Raw genomic sequence first — 14,607 nt, forward strand, 5'->3', positions numbered from 1 at the left:
CAGCATCAGGACCGCTACCTCAGCCTTTGTGCAAGGAGGAACAGGAGGAGCACTGCCAGAGCCCTGCAAAATGACCTCCAACAGGCCACAAATGTGCATGTGTCTGCACAAACGGTTAGAAACTGACTCCATGAGGATGGTCTGAGTGCCAGACGTCCACAGATGGGGGTTTTGCTCACAGCCCAACATCGTGCAGGACACTTGCCATTTGCCACAGAACACCCAGGATAAGCAAATTCACGAGATGAGATTCTCAGACCCTTGTGAGACCATATGCTGGTGCAGTTGGCCCTGGGTTCCTCCTAATGCAGGACAATGCCAGATCTCATGTGGCTGGAGTGTCAGCAGTTCTTGCAAGATGAAGGCATTGAAGCTAAGGACTGGCCCGTCCATTCCCCAGACCTGAATCCGATTGAACACATTTGGGACATCATGTCTCGCACCATCCACCAACGTCACGTTACACCACAGACTGTCCAGGAGTTGGCCGATGCTTTAGTCCAGGTCTGGGAGGAGATCACTCAGGAGAACATCCGCCGTCTCATCAGGAGCATGCCCAGGCATTGTAGGGAGATCATACAGGCACGAGTCCACACACACTACTGAGCATAATTTCCTTGTCTTGAGGCATTTCCACTGAAGTTGGATCAGCCTGTAACTTCATTTTCCACTTTGATTTTGAGTACCATTCCAAATCCAGACCTCCATGGGATATTAGTTGTGATTTCTGTTGATCATTTTTAGGTTTTATTGTTCTCAACACATTCCACTTTGTAATGAATAAAGATTTACATCTGGAATATTTCATTCAGTGATATCTAGGATGTGGGATTTTAGTGTTTCCTTTATTTTTTTTGAGCAGTGCATTTACAGCTCTGGCAAAAATTAATTGCAGCAACAGCATACAGGGCATATTATGCTATGGAACATCCTATAGTGCCTTCAACCTTTATGGAGCAGCATGTGGGCATATTATGCTATGGAGCATCTTATGGGGCCATCAACCTTTATGGAGAAGCATGTTAGGCATATTATGCTATGGAGCATCTTATAGGGCCAACAACATTTATGGAGCAGCATGTGGAGCATATTATGCTATGGAGCATCTTATGGGGCCATCAACCTTTATGGAGCAGCATATGGGGCATATTATTCTATGGAGCATCTTATGGGGCCATCAACCTTTATGGAGCAGCATGTGGGGCATATTATGCTATGGAGCCTCTTATAGGGCCATCAACCTTTATGGAGCAGCATATGGGGCATATTATGCTATGGAACATCTTATGGGGCCATCAATTTTTATGGAGCAGCATATGGGGCATATTATGCTATGGAGCATCTTATGGGGCCATCAACCTTCATGGAGCAGCATATGGGGCATATTATGCTATGGAACATCTTATAGGGCCATCAACCATTATGGAACAGCATATGGAACATATTATGCTATGGAGCATCTTACAGGGCCATCAACCTTTATGAAGCAGCATATGGGGCATATTATTCTATGGAGCATCTTATGGGGCCATCATTAACCTTTGTGCAGCATTGTATGGGGCATATTTTAATATGGAGCACCTTATGGGGCCATTATTAAGCTTTGTGTAGCATTATCTGGGGCATATTTTTGTATGGAGCATCTTATGGGCTATTCATGAGACAGAAGAGCACCTTCAGTAACCGGCTAATACTTCTGAGGTGTAAGAAGGAAAACTATAGGAAATCGTTTGTGCCAACTGCCATGGGAATGTACAACAATAACATTAGGGTTAAACCACCAAGGTGAATGTCTACTTATTTCTCTACATTTCAGTTCACTCGTTGTGTATGTCCTATTCTAATGTATAATGTTCTTCTGTCAACTCCACTGTCATGTCAACTATGTAATTCCTTTATGATTTTTATGATTTAAGTCGTGCTGCTGTGATACCATAATTTCCCACGGGATCAATAAAGTGTATCGTATCGTATCGTATGGGGCCCATCATGAACTCTATGGAGCATTATATCTGGCGTATTTTGTATGGAGCATCTTATGGGGCCCATCATGAACTTTATGAAGCATCTTATGGGGCCCATCATGAACTTTATGGAGCATTATAACGGGCGTATTTTGTATGAAGAAACTCATGGGGTTCCTGATATTCCAATATGGATATTCAAAAACATTTAACCTACTGATGTCTCAATCAATTTCACTTTTATTGGTATCTATTTTTGTTTTTGAAATTTACCAGTAGCTGCTGCATTTGCCACCCTAGGCTTATACTCGAGTCAATAAGTTTTCCCAGTTTTTGTGGCAAAATTAGGGGTCTCGGCTTATACTCGAGTATATACAGTATCCGGTATTGCAGTGGGGTCTTTTCGGGCTGTAGATGGGACATGAATCCTCCATTGGAAATGGGGCATGCGTGTAGCGCACTTCTGGCGCCATTTTGTAAGTTATGTATCCTGCGATGAGGATTGTGGCCCAGGAGGGTTGTGTAGCCGGCATCGGCACCTGTGCAGTCCGCTCTTTCCTGCCCCATTTTTATATACTGAATCTATATATAAAATACGTCAGCAGAGCAATCCAGCCACTTTCTACTGAATATATTTAGAAAAAACGTCAGAGCAGCAAACCAGTGACTTTTTACTGCACATGACAGAATGGGGGGCGCAGGATGGGAGCAGCTCATGATAAAATGGGGGTGTAGGATGGGAGTAGCACATTACAGAATGCGGGCGCAGGATGGGAGCAGCACATGATAAAATGGGGGTGTAGGATGGGAGTAGCACATTACAGAATGCGGGCGCAGGATGGGAGCAGCGTATGACAGAATGGGGGCGCAGGATGGGAGCAGCACGTGTCAGAATGGGGGTGCAGGATGGGAGCAGCGCAGGACAGGATGGGGGTGCAGGATCAGAGCAGCACATGACAGAATGGAAATGCAGGATGGGAGCAACACATGACAAGATGGGGGTGCTGGATGGTAGCAGCACATGACAGGATGTGAGCACCACATGACAGGATGGGGACGCAGGATGAGAGCACCACATGACAGGATGCAGAATTGAAGTAGCACATACCAATATGGGGGCAGCACATACCAGAATGGGGCGCAGGATGGGAGCAGCACATGAGTACATGGGGGTGCAGGATGGGAGCACCACATGACAGGATTGGGGTGCAGGATGGGAGCACATGACAGGATGAGGGCACAGGAAGAGAGTAGCACATAACAAGATGGAGGCGCACAAAACAGGATGAGGGCGCAGGATAAGGGCTGCACATGACAGGAAGGGGGAGCAGGATGCGAAAAGCATATGACAGGATGGGGGTGCAAGATGGTAGCACCACATGACAAGAATAGGGCGCAGGATGGAAGCAGCACATACCAGGATGGAGACCATATACCAATATAAATGCTCGCCACCCGGGTGTAGAATGGGTTCAGTAGCTTGTATATATATGTATATATATATATATATATATATATATATATATATATATATATGTATATATATATATTTGTTATACATAATACACACCCTAAAATAACCCTAAAAGGTCTAGTCAAGAACGGATGTCTCTTTTCCTTAGACTAGAGTAAGATGCATCAGTACTAGTGAATGTAGGTCAATGTGTATGCTAAGAGAGAAATGGCATCATGGAAATAGGTATTTGGTAATTCTGATAATGATTCAATTAATTAATTGTGTTTTGTTTCTAAAACAAATTGACATTTCCCCTCTATACAGGGTATACAGAACTGGGAGAATAGTGAAAGTAATTATAATGTCACATTTGAGGCAATAACATAATAATCCTACATTTAGTTTTTCAGAGAGGAAATTCCATTAATTATACAGCTGATGCTTCCTCCCTATTAAGCTTATTTCTTCCTCGCCTGAAAAATTCTAGGCATTAAATATTCAAGCCGAGATGCAAACTCGGCTTTGGGAAAATGGCCGCCGCGATCTCTAATGCGCACGCGCGGCATCCCGCGGCCATTTTCCTGAAGCCCCGTGCAGCAGAGCACTCGATCTGCGCACGCGCGGCCCCAGGAAGATGGCCGCCCCCACCGATGCAAGGGATTACAGCGCAGATCGCGCGCTGCTTGTTCACCACTACGCCACTACGCCACCAACGTAAAGCTGAGGAAGAACCAGCGATGTCACCACGCCCTCCAGACCTGACCAGCCTGATTGACAGGCGAAAACGGCGACTTTGGTAAGTTATTTCTCAGCATAGGTGGGGAATCGGGGTACACTACATACACTATAGGAACACACAGCGCAGGCCCTATTTAACAGTATTTATAGCTCAATCTCAAAAAACGGGGTGACAGGTTCCCTTTAAGTGTTCCCTTTATTTTTTTGAGCAGTGTATATATCACTGTTCAGAAATGTGTTGTATGAGGGAATGATTCTAATAGAGTAACAAAAATCTCCAAATACCGCTAACGATAAGTGAAGTAAAAAACCGTAAAGCTAATTTGACCCACATCTGTTTTCAGATAGCCAAAAGTTGATGTAAATCATGTAATAAATGTACACCAGCCACTGAACTTACAATCCAAGAAACTGCTATAAAGGCTTTGTTCACATCTGCATTTTACTTTATCACTATTTTGCCACATCATACACTTTAGAGTGCTAGAGCCACCTCATAACAGACACTAATGGAGCTTGGCAAAACCCATTGATGGTGGGGTACCAAAGGGGTCAGTATAGGGCCCTCTTCTTTTTAACACACCGTATTTATTTGTGACCTTGTAGAGGACCTACAGAATAGAATTTTAATGTTTGCATGTTTGCAAATGATACTAAACTCTGAAAGGTAATCGACACAAAGAAGGATAATTTTATATTACAGATGAATTTATGTAAACTGGAGGCTTGGGCTGAGAAATGGCAACTGAAGTTTAATTTTGATAAACGTAAGGGTTAGCACTTGGACAGAGGAAATAAAATATATACAGTATATATAACAGTAAAACACAGGGTAAAACTGGCACTAAAACACTTGGGTGTATGGGTGGACATCAAATTCAACTTTAATGAATAGTGCCAAACAGCTGCTGAGAAGGAAAATAAAATTATGGGAATAAAATACATGTATGTAAAGATGCAAAACAATATTTTTTTCATAAACATCTAAGGCTGGTTTCACACTTGTGTAGGGCAGAGCTGCGGAGGGCTGCATAGTTCCTCCGTTAAGCCCTGCCCACTGCCGCACCTCTTTTATTCAGCTCCACCTATGTCGGTATGCGGCCTGCATACCTATCTTTAACATTGGGTACGCAGGCCATGCGAATGTATGTGAATGCCTCCACATGCGTTATTTTGATGCTGCACCGACCGCAACAAAATGCAACATGTTGCGTTCGGCGCAGTTCAGCATCCGCATACATTCGCATGGCCTGCGTACCCAATGTTAAAGATAGGTACGCAGACCGCATGCCAACGTAGCCAGAGCTGAATGGAAGAGGTGTGGCAGTGGGCGGAGCTTAACGGAGGAACTACGCAGCCCTCCGCAGCTCTGCCTCTGAAACCAGCCTTAGTCACCAGTCTGGCCACACTTATAATACAATGTACAATTTTGGGCTCCAGTATATAAAAGTACACAACTGAACTAGAGCGGGTGCAAAAAAGAGCAACCAAGGATATTAAGTAAATGGGTGGACAGCAATACCAAGACAGGTTATTAAACTTGAGGATATTCCCTTTGGACAAACAAAGTCTTAACCCATTACTTGCCAAAGTAGCAATTTTCATTTTTTTTTTTTTATGACAGATTTTTAATGATTTGGGTCCTAATGAATCAGAAACATAATTTGCAAAGTTTTTACAAGTACGGATTTTTCAGAAAAGGGCGTCCACATATTCAATTAAAAATGACAATGACATGATTTCCTATTTTGAAAACATTCATTTTACAAACACAACACAAAAAATTGGACGTAATTATAAAAATTATAAAATCTTAGTTGCTAGAAGCTAAAGATTAGGCGTCCCAAAAAAAGGACATTGGTAGATAATGGGTTAAGGATGATCTTCTTACAGTATGCAAATATACGAGGGGACAGTACAGAGATCTTTCTAAAGATCTTTTTATACCTAGACATGTAACGGTGATAATATGGCATCCTCTATGTCTAGAGGAAAGAAGTTTCAATCAAAATCACAGAAGACGATAAGAGCATTGAGATTATTTAACTCTGTCACATGATGTTATCATGGTTGATTCATAAAAAAGTTCAAAGATGGCTTGGATACCTTTCTTGAATAACATAATTTACAGGTTACAGGTACTAAAGTCTGTGATGGGACGTTGATCAAAAGAACTAGTCTGATTGCAGTATGTGGAATCAGGAAGAAATTTTTCCAATAATATGGGGCAAATGGCATCTGTCTCAGAGTTTTTCCTTCCTCTAGATCAACATGTTAGCATATAGGTTGAACTTGGTGCACTTATGTCTACTTTCAACCTTAAAAACTATGAAACAATAAAAATGGGATCCATCAGGTTTCTGTCATAATGTCCGTCCTATACCAGACAAAAAAATGCAGCATGCTGTGTTATTTTGTACGGTATTTTTGACAGACCTATGATGTGAACAAAGCTGTATTCAGTTACCCTTCCCACCCATTATTATTATAGTTTAATACATCCAAGGCTATGTTCACAACTGATTTAGTAGCTTCCATCACAGATTTGGATGCTTTTTATATGATGGATAGCTTAACGAAACCCAAAGAATCAATTACTCTGACAAAGCATTGTGGCTTCTGTAATAAGCAGAAACCACAACATATATATAAAAAAAAGATTAGTCAATCGGGAAAGTGGCATGTAAACGCCATACACGGAACATGTTGCACTTAAAAAAAAAATATGCCACTGACCAAAAAACTTTCACACTAACGCCACAAAACCAAAAGGGATTGTATGTAGCTCAATTTTTATTGCACTATGGACTTCAAAGCAACATCTGGGCACAAAACATAATGAAAATATATATGCGCCGTGAAACACACTGTTAGAGGATTGTAAAAATATATTCAAAGAGATGAAATATAAAATAACAGCAGATAAACCCTGGGTCTATCCAGCCTTTCCACCGTCACCGGCTAAATAGAGGCCATGAAGACCCAAGTTACCAACTGTCCACAAACTTTTGGGACAATCTGAAAAAAATAGTACACATTTTTTATCCCATCCTTAAAGGGAGTCTGTCACCCCCAAAATCGTATATGACCTGCGGCCACCAGCATCAGGGGCTTATCTACAGCATTCTGTAATGCTGTAGATAAGCCCCCGATGCAACCTGAAAGATGAGAAATAAAGGTTATATTATACTCACCCAGGGGTGGTCCCGCTGAGGTCTGGGTCCGATGGGCGTCACGGTCCGGTCCAGCGCCTCCTATCTTCATCAGATGACGTCCTCTTATTGTCTTCTTGCCGCGGCTCCTGCGCAGGCGTACTTTGCTCCGTTGAGGGCAGAGCAAAGTACTGCAGTGCGCAGGCGCCGGGCCTCTCTGATCTTTCCCGGTATCTGCGCACTGCAGTACTTTGCTCTGCCCTCAACAGGGCAGACAAGATATGTCTGCACCGTAGCCACAGCAAGAAGACAAGAAGAGGACGTCATCGTATGAAGATGGGAGGTGCTGGACCGGACTGCGCCGCCCATGGGACCCGAACCGCAGCGGAACCACCCCTGGGTGAGTATAATATAACCTTTATTTCTCATCTTTCAGATTACATCGGGGGCTTATCTACAGCATTACAGAATGCTGTAGATAAGCCCCTGATGCCGGTGGCCGCAGCTCATATACGATTTTGGAGGTGACAGATTCCCTTTAAAAAAAATTGATGTGTTCAGGAATTGAGTCTGGAGGAGATTGTACACATTTTTATTACTAAAATTATTCTAATTTTAAAGTGAATGCTGCTGATGTGTTCATATCATTATTCTGGGCTGTAGACTGCTATAAGTTAAACTATTAATGATTTATTATAGTTTAATAAAGTCTGCAAAAAATGTTAGTGTATTGATTTTTGGATAAGTTGTCCGAAAAGATAAAAAATTATAATAGCAGCAATACTGGAGACCACTCAAGCAGCAATATTGGAGCAGTGGGTGATTTATTGGGTGAAAAATGAAATTATGGCTTCTGCATAATGCAGGGAATTGGAGTGTGAACCTGCTTGTGCATCAGTAAGCATGGCTTTTTACCCAGCACAGTGGCGTTCTCAACCCCCACTTGTGAAAGGAACTGCAGTACAGCTTTAAATAGGTGGCTGTCAGAACCTCACTGATCGCCTAGACTTAGTGATATTTCATCACTTGGAATAATGCAAACCCCACAACTTTCCAGTAAAAACAAAGTACGTTCTTACTCTACCTTATCTTTGGCCATGCAGCGATGGCAATCACAGGTAAAGCAGTATTGGCGTTGACACTGCATTTGACGCATATGTGATGGCATCTTCACATCCATGTAACTTATAGTAAGCTGTGAATATGAAAAAAAATATGCAAAATTGTCAACATCTATATAAAAAATAATTATATAACTGATAAAACATGCTGTATTCCTTTTTTTTTTCTTTTTACTTTAACAATGAAATAACAAAAGGCATATTCATGTACACCATACAATAGGCGTATTTAATGACAGTAGGTTAGCCACGTAAAATAACAAAATGCAATATGAAAATAAATGTGGTTTAAACCCAAGAACACACCTGACTAAACATAATATTAAGCCTCAGGTTCATAATTCTGCAAACATATCCTCCATCTCAGACACAAGGCTGTGCACACATCCAAAGAACACAGCCAGTACATAGCCAGGGCACATTTATGAGATTATCTCAGAAGAGGAGCATTTTTTTAATACATCCAATTATGGAACTCATTTTTATTCCAAAATCTATTGATTAAAATGTACTTTGCTCATGGGAAAACCTCTTCACGACATTTGACGGAAGTTAACGTTATGGTCGGGAAGAGGTTCCCGCAAATTGATGTAAATTCACGTCATGAGAACCTTCGGTTCAGAGTAAGGGGCCTGCTGTTTCTTTTTTTTTCAAAATAATATTACAGAAAAGAAAAAATCTAAATCCTTCAATACAAGAACATATTTCTTGATATAGCAATATTAGATGCAATTTCTGTGCCTGCTGTTTCTGATAGTAGGGCATTGGGAATCGTCGCCATGGGGATTTCGCCGACCTTTCATCCTCCCGCAACTATGATAGCTGTCAATCGCACAAAATCACAGCGCTTTCAATGGTTTAGCAATTGAAATTGCCTGAAACACATTGAAGTCTAGCTATGATCAGTGGTATAACAGAACAGTCCCGATCATAGGCTGCAGCTAGGCCATGGCAGAGTTAGCAGTCCCAGCGCTGATTAGTGCGATAGAGCAGTGGTGTCTGATCACACCAATCAATGAGCAGCAATGAGTCTGACCTTACAGAGACCGCTCTGCACTGTCTCATTCTAGCTTGGAGACATGTGCAGAGCGGTCACTGTGTCATTCTACTGCGGATCTGCTGGGCCTTGTGGTGCCACAGAAGTGTTTAGCCAGTGCCACCACTTCTGCTGTTGCTGCTACTGATTGAAGTCCCAAAGAAATGAAGAAAGAAGACCTTGCAGACCTGTTACTGTCCCTTACTTTTTCCCAATCCAACCCAATCCCTCTCTCCTCCCTTTTCACCCTCTCTCTATCACCTTCCCCAGCCCTCCTTCTGCCTCCAAGTGCTGACCAGTACTTGGTCGCTGATCAGTATTTGAACGCGGATCAGTACTTGGATCCCTCGATTTTTGGAAGATTTTTTTCATTTGCACCACCTCCTTGCGTGCATCCTGCAGCCGCTGACCCACTGATCAGTGACGCACATCAGTGATCAGCATCCGTGCTCACTTTTAGCTTAGGGCTTTTTTTTCTGTCAATTTTTTTTACCCTGTGCACCACCTTCGTGCATGCGTCCTGCAGTCACTGAGCACTGATCATGATGCCCATCACTGATTGGCATCCAGTTGTTGTTTTTTTCTTTCTCAAAGTGTAAGAAAATTTACTGTACTAACCAGTTTATACTACACTATTTTTTACTAAAATATAATCAGAATTAGCTTCAGATAGTAAAGTGTAAAAAAAAGTATCAAATAAAAATAATAGCTTAGATTAGTTGATATAGCTAGATTAGGGACACTGTAATCCACAGCAAAAATGTTCTGTAGTAATTCAGGATGTCAATTATGTCTGGTACCAGGTGTTTAGCTACCTCTTCTACAAGACTTTTGTAATTACTAGATACAAAGCTCTTACCAATGAGTACTTTTGTTTCCAGTACCATTTCCATGGAGATGACAGCCAAAATTATACACATCTCCCAATATCGCACCTATATTGCTACAAAATACCAGGCATTGTCTTTCTGCTGTCTCCATCATCATGTCTTCCCTCTATCTGAAACTGAACATGTCCAAAAATTTAACTACTTGTGTTTCCTCCCTCAACTAATGTACCTAAACACAAAATTGCCATTTCTGTAGGTGGTTCTACCATAGCTCCCTTGCAGCTTACTCGCTGTCTTGGGGTTATAGTTGACTTAGATCTTCTCTTCACCCCTATAACCAATCACTCATTCGATTATATAACCTTCACCTCAAAAACTTATTAAGTATCAATGTTAGGGTTGAGCGAAACGGGTCGAACATTTTCAAAAGTCGCCGACTTTTGGCTAAGTCGGGGTTTCATGAAACCCGATCCGACCCCTGTGCGGGGTCGGCCATGCGGTACGCGACTTTCGCGCCAAAGTCGCGTTTCAATGACGCGAAAAGCGCCATTTCTCAGCCAATGAAGGTAAACGCAGAGTGTGGGCAGCGTGATGACATAGGTCCTGGTCCCCACCATCTTAGAGAAGGGCATTGCAGTGATTGGCTTGCTGTCTGCGACGTCACAGGGGCTATAAAGAGGCGTTCCCGCCGACCGCCATCTTACTGCTGCTGATCTGAGCTTAGGGAGAGGTTGCTGCCGCTTTGTCAGAAGCAGGGATAGCGTTAGGCAGGGTCCATTAACCACAAAACCGCTTGTGCTGCAGCGATTTGCACTGTCCAACACCACCCTCGGTGTGCAGGGACAGTGGAAGTTTTTTTTTTTTTTTTTTCCCCTCAGCGCTGTAGCTCATTGGGCTGCCCTAGAAGGCTCCCTGATAGCTGCATTGCTGTGTGTACGCCGCTGTGCAAACCAACTGCTTTTTTCAAAGCACAAATCCTCTTGTTCCTTCCTTTCTGCACAGCTATCTTTTTTGTTTGTCCACACTTTTTATTTCATTTGTGCATCAGTCCACTCCTTATTGCTGCCTGCCATACCTGGCTGAGATTACTGCAGGCAGGGAGATAGTAGCTGCCTGCCATACCTGGCTGAGATTACTGCAGGCAGGGAGATAGTAATTGTAGGACATTCCCTGTGTTTTTTTTTTGTTTTTTTTTGGTGGGAGATTAAGATTGGCAATTTGGCATTTCTGCTAGAGTGCCATCCCTGTGTGTGCCATCTCTCTCACATAGTGGGCCATAGAAAGCCTTTTCATTTTTCTGTATTTTTTTTTGTGGGGTGTATAAATTCTCCCTGATAAAAATACAGTGGGAGATTAATATTGGCCTTTGGGCTTGTGTGCCAGTCCTGAGTGTGCCATCTCTCTCACAAATAGTGGGCCATAGAAAGCCTATTTTATTTTTTTTGGGGTTTTATAAATTCTCCCTGAAAAAAAGGGAGATTAATATTGGCCTCTGGGCTTGTGTGCCAGTCCTGAGCGTGCCATCTGTGCCAGCCCTGAGCGTGCCATCTCTCTCACAAATAGTGGGCCATAGAAAGCCTATTTAATTTTTTTTTTGGTTTTATAAATTCTCCCTGAAAAAAAGGGAGATTAATATTGGCCTCTGGGCTTGTGTGCCAGTTGTGAGCGTGCCATCTGTGCCAGTCCTGAGCGTGCCATCTCTCTCACAAATAGTGGGCCATAGAAAGCCTATTTAATTTTTTTTTTTTGTTTTATAAATTTTCCCTGAAAAAAGGGAGATTAATATTGGCCTCTGGGCTTGTGTGCCAGTTGTGAGCGTGCCATCTGTGCCAGTCCTGAGCGTGCCATCTCTCTCACAAATAGTGGGCCATAGAAAGCCTATTTAATTTTTTTTTTGGTTTTATAAATTTTCCCTGAAAAAAGGGAGATTAATATTGGCCTCTGGGCTTGTGTGCCAGTTGTGAGCGTGCCATCTGTGCCAGTCCTGAGCGTGCCATCTCTCTCACAAATAGTGGGCCATAGAAAGCCTATTTAAATATTTTTTTGGTTTTATAAATTCTCCCAGAAAAAAAGGGAGATTAATATTGGCCTCTGGGCTTCTGTGCCAGTCCTGAGCGTGCCATCTGTGCCAGTCCTGAGCGTCCCATCTCTCTCACAAATAGTGGGCCATAGAAAGCCTATTTTTTTTTTTTGGGGGGTTTTAGAAATTCTCCCTGGAAAAAAAAAGGGAGATTAATATTGCCCTTTGGGCTTGTGTGCCAGTACTAAGCGTTCCATCTCTCTCTCTCTCTCTTAGTCAGTGGGCCATAGAACGCCTATTTTTGGTTTTATTTGTTTTCTAAATTCTCCCTGAAAAAATCATTTTATTTTATTTGGTTTCTAAATTCTTCCTGACAAAATCATATTTTTTTTATTATTTTTTTTTCTAAAGTCTCCCTGAAAAAAAAAAAAAAAACAGTGGGAGATTAATATTGGCCTTTCTGCTTGTGTGCCAGTCTTGACTCCTGGGTGCGTCATCTCTCAGTCAGTGGGCCATAGAACGCCTATTTTTGGTTTTATTTGTTTTATAAATTCTCCCTGAAAAAATCATTTTATTTTATTTGGTTTCTAAATTCTTCCTGATAAAATCATATTTTTTTTATTATTTTTTTTTCTAAAGTCTCCCTGAAAAAAAAAAAAAAAAAACAACCAAAAAAAACAGTGGGAGATTAATATTGGCCTTTCTGCTTGTGTGCCAGTCTTGACTCCTGGGTGTGCCATCTCTCTCTCTCTCTCTCTCTCTCTCTCTCCAATTGTGGTCCATAGAAAGCCTATATTTTTTTTCCTTGATTTGGGTTCCAAAATCTACCAGAGAAAATAACTCCATCAATCATTGGTAGAAAAATATTGGCCTCTGGGCTTGTGTGCCACTCCTGATTCCTGTGTGCGTCATCTCTCAGTCAGTGGGCCATAGAACGCCTATTTTTGGTTTTATTTGTTTTATAAATTCTCCCTGAAAAAATCATTTTATTTTATTTGGTTTCTAAATTCTTCCTGATAAAATCATATTTTTTTTTATTATTTTTTTTTCTAAAGTCTCCCTGAAAAAAAAAAAAAAAAATCAACCAAAAAAAACAGTGGGAGATTAATATTGGCCTTTCTGCTTGTGTGCCAGTCTTGACTCCTGGGTGTGCCATCTCTCTCTCTCTCTCTCTCTCTCCAATTGTGGTCCATAGAAAGCCTATATTTTTTTTCCTTGATTTGGGTTCCAAAATCTACCAGAGAAAATAACTCCATCAATCATTGGTAGAAAAATATTGGCCTCTGGGCTTGTGTGCCACTCCTGATTCCTGTGTGCGTCATCTCTCAGTCAGTGGGCCATAGAACGCCTATTTTTGGTTTTATTTGTTTTATAAATTCTCCCTGAAAAAATCATTTTATTTTATTTGGTTTCTAAATTCTTCCTGATAAAATCATATTTTTTTTATTATTTTTTTTTCTAAAGTCTCCCTGAAAAAAAAAAAAAAAAAACAAAAAACAGTGGGAGATTAATATTGGCCTTTCTGCTTGTGTGCCAGTCTTGACTCCTGGGTGCGTCATCTCTCAGTCAGTGGGCCATAGAACGCCTATTTTTGGTTTTATTTGTTTTATAAATTCTCCCTGAAAAAATCATTTTATTTTATTTGGTTTCTAAATTCTTCCTGATAAAATCATATTTTTTTTATTATTTTTTTTTCTAAAGTCTCCCTGAAAAAAAAAAAAAAAAAAAAAAAAACAGTGGGAGATTAATATTGGCCTTTCTGCTTGTGTGCCAGTCTTGACTCCTGGGTGTGCCATCTCTCTCTCTCTCTCTCTCTCCAATTGTGGTCCATAGAAAGCCTATATTTTTTTTCCTTGATTTGGGTTCCAAAATCTACCAGAGAAAATAACTCCATCAATCATTGGTAGAAAAATATTGGCCTCTGGGCTTGTGTGCCACTCCTGATTCCTGTGTGCGTCATCTCTCAGTCAGTGGGCCATAGAACGCCTATTTTTGGTTTTATTTGTTTTATAAATTCTCCCTGAAAAAATCATTTTATTTTATTTGGTTTCTAAATTCTTCCTGATAAAATCATATTTTTTTTATTATTTTTTTTTCTAAAGTCTCCCTGAAAAAAAAAAAAAAAAAAAAAAAAACAGTGGGAGATTAATATTGGCCTTTCTGCTTGTGTGCCAGTCTTGACTCCTGGGTGCGTCATCTCTCAGTCAGTGGGCCATAGAACGCCTATTTTTGGTTTTATTTGTTTTATAAATTCTCCCTGAAAAAATCATTTTATTTTATTTGGTTTCTA

At 41.2% G+C, this 14,607-nt stretch overlaps 1 protein-coding gene across 2 annotated transcripts in view; it reads right to left on the reverse strand.

Moving 5' to 3' along the window:
* SMYD3 (SET and MYND domain containing 3) overlaps window positions 1-14,607 on the reverse strand; it is a 1,365,594-nt gene that overhangs the window by 423,549 nt on the left and 927,438 nt on the right. For both annotated transcript variants that reach the window (XM_069769233.1, XM_069769234.1), the window contains exon 8: window positions 8,395-8,505. In XM_069769233.1, coding sequence (XP_069625334.1) covers window positions 8,395-8,505 — 111 coding nt within the window. The remainder of the gene's footprint in view (window positions 1-8,394; window positions 8,506-14,607) is intronic.

This window comes from Ranitomeya imitator, chromosome 5 (assembly GCF_032444005.1).
Source record: "Ranitomeya imitator isolate aRanImi1 chromosome 5, aRanImi1.pri, whole genome shotgun sequence".
NCBI classification, from domain to species: Eukaryota; Metazoa; Chordata; class Amphibia; order Anura; family Dendrobatidae; genus Ranitomeya; species Ranitomeya imitator.